We start from the raw sequence: 6,669 nt of genomic DNA on the forward strand, positions 1-6,669 counted from the left end.
TTCTGTCCACCGAGTGATTGAAATTGTTTATTGTCCCGGTAGCAAAAGCCTCTGGCTTCCTACTGCCGGATGATTAAGTAGTTAGAGACAAGGAGCTTGTCCAAAGGATGCTTGGTGTTTGAATTGATCCAAACTGGAGGAGCTCTGACTGTCACCTGAATAATCAAGGTGACCTGCTCGTTGAGAGTTAGTTTTTGGGTATTCCCTCTGATGCGTGAAGGTGGTCAGTGGTTCCTCTGAACAAAACAGCTGATGAGTGCCAAAGTAAGCCTTGGAAACATTCAGGGAAGAATATTGTTAACTCGCCTTCTCTTGGTTTTTAGGGAAAAGGGAGGTTTCCTTGCTTTAATTGTTGAGTTCTGAGATGTTTCACGTTACTCTTGTTATGTTCAAATTACATACCATTGCAGTCAACTGTTTAAGAAATTGAGAGCAAGTGTTACTGGATACCTGACCTCTGAGTAAGTTGAGAGCACAGCTAAAATCTTTTCCTTGGGAAAATGTGTTAAGCAGAGCTGATTTTTACATCCAGAACTTGGTGCTTGTGCATGAATGTGAAGACACTAACTGCAGAGTGGTTATGTAGGACTACTTTTTTTCATCAGTGATTATGTAGGACTGTTTGTTTTTTAATGTTTTCATCAGCATTCATGACAAGTTGACTGATCTGAGCTGCACTGCTTTTGCAGCATAAATGAGAAGACAGAAATCATGAGGGAGAGGATGGAAGTGGCACAGTGAAGAGGAGGCAATGTGACTTCTTAGTTGCATTGGAGGACAAAGAGGGGGAGACAGTGGCTGGCCCTGCCACTGTTTGGGGGTGTCCAACACCAGTGCCTTGAAAAGTAGTGCAGCACATATGATTTCCAAGAGATACCTTTGGGGACATGTAGATTGTTGGGCAGATGGACCAACATGGAAATCCTGACCAGCTACAGAAGTCTTTTCCAATACAGATCCGCATTAAAAATACTGAATTTTCTAATAGACAAATGTGCAGATGTTGGGCCCTGCTTATGACACCCTCCAAACAACAGATGACAGTGAACAGCCTCTGAACTCTTCAAAAGTATGTTCAGCTGAAGAAAATTCATGAGTGTTTTACTTTTGACCTTACACACATTCTGTTGATATTGATGCAAGGTACCTGTGAAGGTAAAAGGAATGGAAGAAGTCCAGATTTTGTGTGCATAGTGAAAAAAGAAAAGAAAGGCAGCTGAAAGGCCCTTGTCATGAGAGGTCAGGAGAGGAGGAGAAGGGGATTCAATCCAAAAAATGCCAAGTGGAATTGCACTGAGTGCTGTAATGGGCAAAGCACAGCAAAGGTATGGCTGTGAGCACAGTTGACCTTACAGTGTCAGCTGTGCAAGTACTGGAGCAGGGTTTAATATGTTTATGTAGCTGATAAGATTTCCATTAGGGATCACTATCAAGCAAGGAAAGCACACAAAGATTTTGGGCGGAAAGCCTTGTGTGCTTTCCTAAAAGACCTCCAGAAAAGAAATTGTACTGTTCCAGGTTGCAAAGTCTCCAGAACCATCAGTGCAGGAGCAAATAAGGCATAAAATAGTGCATTTAAAAATTTGCAGAAATAAAACACATTTCACATTTGCAGAGTATATTCTGATCCAGAGGAACAAGAGCTCTTAGACTTTTTGAGTGGCTGTCTTTTGAAAGGTCTGCACAAATAATTGTTCACCCAACTCCCTTCCCCCTTCAGCTCTGTCCCAATACAAGCCCTGGAACCAGAGTAACTAGAACCAAATTCTTTGAGTGCATGAGAAACCAAATACAATGGGAACTGAACTTATAAATGTATTAATCTGGTGCAAGGCCTAAAAGGGAAACTAGTGCTAAAGGAACTGTGTGGTGCAAGAGCTCTTTCACCTCTTCTGTCAATGCTCAGGCAGAACAAACAAAAGATTGTTTTATTTTATTCCTCTTTCGCCTTTCAGCGCGTTACTGTGCTGGATTCTTGTGTTATTTAGATCATAATTCTTCTAGTGCAGGGGGGTTTGAAGTGTATTCCTAAACAGAAGCCTTTGAACTCTCTCCACCTTCCCTGCAGAACGGCAGCAGTTCCGGGTGCACCATGGCCGAGCCGAAGTCGGTGTGTGTTTCGGTGGACGAAGTGGTCTCCAACGGCACAGACACCCAAGACATCCGGCTCATGAATGGACACTTAAAAAAGGTGGACAATGCTCTGACAGAGGCTCACCGCTTCTCCTACCTACCCCGCAGACCAGCCGTGAACATTGAGTTTAAAGAACTGTCCTACTCCATCCAAGAAGGGCCGTGGTGGAGGAAGAAAGGTGAGGAAGACAGTGCTTCATCTACAAGAAACTGTAGATGCAGCAGTTTGTACAACTGCTTATTTCTGCCTCCCAATTCTAAAGTATCTGAAGTAAATATGGTATTGCTGTGCTGCCAAATATCTGTCCTGTGATCTTGCATGTCTACAATTTATTGTTGAGGGTGGGTAGAATATGCAGCAGTTTAAAGATGGGGGTGGAGGGGGGGAAGAGGAGGCTTTTTTCTTTTACTCTTGCAACTGGCTGTTTTGTGAAATGGTTATTTTTTTCAGTACTCCTTCAGAACAGCGAGTATCTCAGAATTTCAGAAGGCATCTGACACCAGGATAAAAAACATTTTCTTAAAATGCTGAGCTTGGAAATAAATGCTTTGAGCTGTAGGAATGTCGGCCCATCCGTGCCTCTTGGTGTTCTACGAGGGATCTCTCTAAGCTGATAATTCCTTTTAACTGATGGAATCACTGGCTCTTGCTAGGACTGACTCCTGAGGTTTAGTCAAAGACAAAGATGCTCTTTTGCTACCTCCTTTGCTGATATAGACAGCAAAGAGTTCACAGCCTACAACACAGGGTGTACCAAAATGATACAGATATTGGGGGTATCTTCAGAAAGAGAAGCATTGGGAGTAAGAAGGGCATATTCAGCTCTGTTCTTGATATGCCATTGGTCAGTTCCATCTCTGAAAGGTGGATGTAAGGTGGCTCTGTCGTTTCTCCTGGGCTTGGCATCCATTCCTTTTTATACCTTCACTTGCTTTGTGTAGCCTTGTGTTTCCTAGAGAGTTTTTGGGTTTTGTGTGTGCATGTGACTAGTCATCTCTGAAAGGAAAACTAGGTCGTGCAGTAAATTCCTGCTAGTGAAAAGAAGTATGCCCAAGAGAAACTATTGAAATCTGCGGGAGAATTTTGTGTACTAAATGGCATAATTGCTCTTCCTTGAGGAATTCTCTCTCAGTAATGTAAACTGGTATGGTTGTGTGCTTTAGTTCTTTTAAGAGATAAGCCCCTGCCAATGGACTGCTCACCTGAGCCATACTTCATACCTGCACAGGCTCTGCATCTATAAATCCACTGGCTTAAACATTACACTTGAAATTGTTTCACAAAGTACATTGCTGCTGTCTGGAAACTGTGTCATTATCACAACATCAAGGCCTTAATGGTCTAAAAATGTGTGGTATGAAAAACACTGGAGCTGTTGCCATGAAAGTGCTACTGTACATGGACAGCCTGTGCATACAATTGTTCATTTGTTGAAGGATCTGCAGATTTCATGCTTTAATGGGTTTTTCAACATCAGAACTGTATGTACACACACTGGCCATCTTTTATTTATCTATTAAAATTGCATGGAGCCGTGCTGTCCATAGGAGAACAATTGGTTTGGCAGCAACTTTGGTGCATTCAAAATTATGTTTTATCTTATCAGAATGAACTCAAACGTCAAAATGGAGCAAGGCCAAGATGTCTCGTGTGAGATTTAAAAGCTTGAGATCTCTAACTGGATGTCTTTCTCACTGGCCAGAAATGATTGAGGGGGTTCTTTGTTCACATTTGCTGACATGCCTTGACTTGGCTTGAACTGAATGGCACGTCCTGGCAAAATGTCCTACTGCTGAAAATGACCTGTTGAGGTATTTAGCTCTAGAGTATGGCTATGACTGTGTCACTACACTTAGGTTTGAAAGAGGAGATTAAACTTTTCTAGCTGTCTGTGTGCAGGGGTTCATATTCTCTCCTCCTCACCGTGTGTCTTTCCTGGGGCCACCGAGGGCACCCTCAGAGGGGCTGTGAGGTTGTGTCTGCCAGCAGGGCTTGGCATTCTTCTTCTTGACAAGGACCTAAAACAGCTTTGGGAGGTCTACACTCCATGCCAAGTGACTGTGAACCAAAGTGTGCTCTCATTGCCAGTAAGATAAACTATATAATATACTGCCTTTGGAGGCCATGGCCAGGTGGAGCCAAGTTGTTATCTTTCCTGGCATCAGTGAGAGCACAACTGGGATATTGTACCCAGTGTTGGGCCCTCCAGATCCACAGAGATATTGGGAAGCTGGAAAGGGTCTGTCAGAGAGGTAAAAAATTATTCAGGGGGCCTACGAAGAACAGCTGAAGAAACTCAATATATTGGTTTTAATAGAGGAGATTTTTCACTCTAGAAAAGAAAATTGAATTACCTGAATAGTCTCCAGTGAAGGTAAGGCCCAAACTATCAGATTCCTTGAATTGTTTTAGTGATTCTGCTAGTAAATTTTTTTTTGTGTATACAATTTGGGATATTCTCTGTTTCAAACTGATGGATTTGTAGATGAATGCATTGCATGTAAAACTGTTCTGAATGCCTTATACTGGTCTCTCCTCCAGTGGGAAAATGGGACTTTTCAGTGGGTTTTAATCTGCCACTGCTCAACAGAAGGGCAATAGTGGGCCTCCTAACACTGGTGGTGGTCATAGTTCTACACTCCTTGTGGATTCCCTGTGCTAAAAGTCTCTCTCAGTGATGTGATGTGAAATGTTTGAATTCACTTTTTTATGAGAAGAGGAGCAGAAAACACTAGGACAGTCCAGTATAGGAAATGCAACTGAAGTAAAATTGTGTGCATAAGTTGGGAAAAAAAAAAAGGGAGATGTCTCAGTTCACATTGTTCTTGAGTGCTGGTTGTGGTAAGAAGCGATAAGGGAAGCTGTTTCAAAAATGTGCCTTTTAAATTAATGGTGTTTCTATTCTGAAATGGAGCTTGGGGAAAAAAAATACTATTTCTACATCACTCTCCATGACTGTAATGAATTAGTTAAACCCCTTCAAGAGTGTTGGATCACAAAGGCAGAAGCATAGTTTCCTTACAAAGCTGATTCCTGCCAGAGTGTTGGAGAGGAATTCAGCTAAAGAGCAACTCCCTTCAGTAAAGATGGTATTGCAAAATGATGTTAAGGTTAGGCTCCAGATTAACAAAAGGAGGAATAATTAGTAGTGCTGCCACTCTGTTCTGTACTTAGCTTGATTGTTCAGAACAATGAAACTCATGGTATGTCATGTCATTTACTTTTCATTAAAAGCACAAAGAAAGGTGAATTTGCATTGCTTGTCAACAAGAAAGAAGCTAAATAAGCTGTAGTAGACTTCAAATTAGAATTTTTCATTGATTTGTGTGTCAGCCTTTAAATGCCTAATTTATCTATTGAATCTCTTTTTCTCTTGTAAAGGAGGGAGGGGCATTTTGATTCTAAGGTTTATGTGATAAATGCCTCTCTGCTCATGGTGTTTTATCAAATTCATAGCAAAGATTGGTGTGACTCTGGAGCTGATTCATTCCTGGTGTAATTCCTCTTGTGGTCAGGGGCATTTACAGGGAAGGAAGGTGGCAGGTCAGTCCTAGATCAAAACTCGATGGAATGGTATGTGACCCATTCCATTCAGGAGGAGCTGTTGCTCCTGTATGGGAATTTGGAAAAGCTGACAGAGGTGAAAGTTTCAGAAGGTCTCAGATGACTTTGGCGTTTTCCCCATAAAGCTTTTAGGGAACCAGTCAACAGAGTCAAACTGTTTCTTTAGTTTTGAAGGATTTTTAAGTGACTTGATCCAGATCAGGTTAAGGATCTTCCATAACTGAAAATGTGTCTCAGTCCTTGTTCAAGCATTTTCTGGGGGTTTCCTGTGGGTCAGCAAATTTCAGGATTTATTTAAGAAAGGTGCAGGATTCCTGGAGTAACTGTTGTAAGATTAGTTAGTCCAAGAATGCCTTCTCCTTTCTTTTAGGACAAGGGAGCCAGCTGGCCTGGAGGTGAAGAGAAAAATGAGAGTCTTATGTTAGATCCAGTGTGGCTCCTTAAATATGGAAAGAGCAAGATCTGCAGAGTTTCAGAACAAAATGTGACCAAAAGTTTTACTGTCTCATAACAAAGCCATTTATGTAAGGCCTGAGAAAGAGATGAAAGTGGGTCTTATCTTGGCTTCTGAGCTGTTTGTTTAAACTGCAGTTTGAAATGCAAACCACAGAAACCTAGATTGGTTTTACCAGTTCATAGAAAAATTAGAGACTTGTAGGTTTTAGTACTAGGACTGCCTGAAAACTGTTTGCAGGGGGATTTCATAGAAAAGTCAATGCCTCAGGTTTCTGCCATTTTTGTTAAAAGCACCATAAAGTAATCTGAATTGTGATTTGGGGATGACTTATGTATAGACCTACATACAAAGAGGGCAGGAAAAGTACTTTGGAGCTTTCCGTCTTGGTCAAATTCATTCAGCTTTACCTAAAAAAGATACATATGTTCTATATACCCAGCAAAGGAAATTTCTTCTATTATTTCTAGGTGATTTTGCTATAATACAGGATGGAAATGGAAATATTCTTCCTATA

At 41.4% G+C, this 6,669-nt stretch overlaps 1 protein-coding gene across 1 annotated transcript in view; it reads left to right on the forward strand.

Moving 5' to 3' along the window:
• Positions 1-2,073: 2,073 nt before the first annotated feature.
• The window catches only part of ABCG1 (ATP binding cassette subfamily G member 1), a 48,505-nt gene continuing 43,909 nt past the window's right edge, over positions 2,074-6,669 (forward strand). Inside the window, exon 1 of the mRNA XM_029964806.1 lies at positions 2,074-2,312. Coding sequence (XP_029820666.1) covers positions 2,093-2,312 — 220 coding nt within the window. The 5' untranslated portion in view covers positions 2,074-2,092. The remainder of the gene's footprint in view (positions 2,313-6,669) is intronic.

This window comes from Manacus vitellinus, unplaced genomic scaffold (genome assembly GCF_001715985.3).
Source record: "Manacus vitellinus isolate BGI_N305 unplaced genomic scaffold, ASM171598v3 scaffold_7_pilon, whole genome shotgun sequence".
Taxonomy (NCBI): domain Eukaryota; kingdom Metazoa; phylum Chordata; class Aves; order Passeriformes; family Pipridae; genus Manacus; species Manacus vitellinus.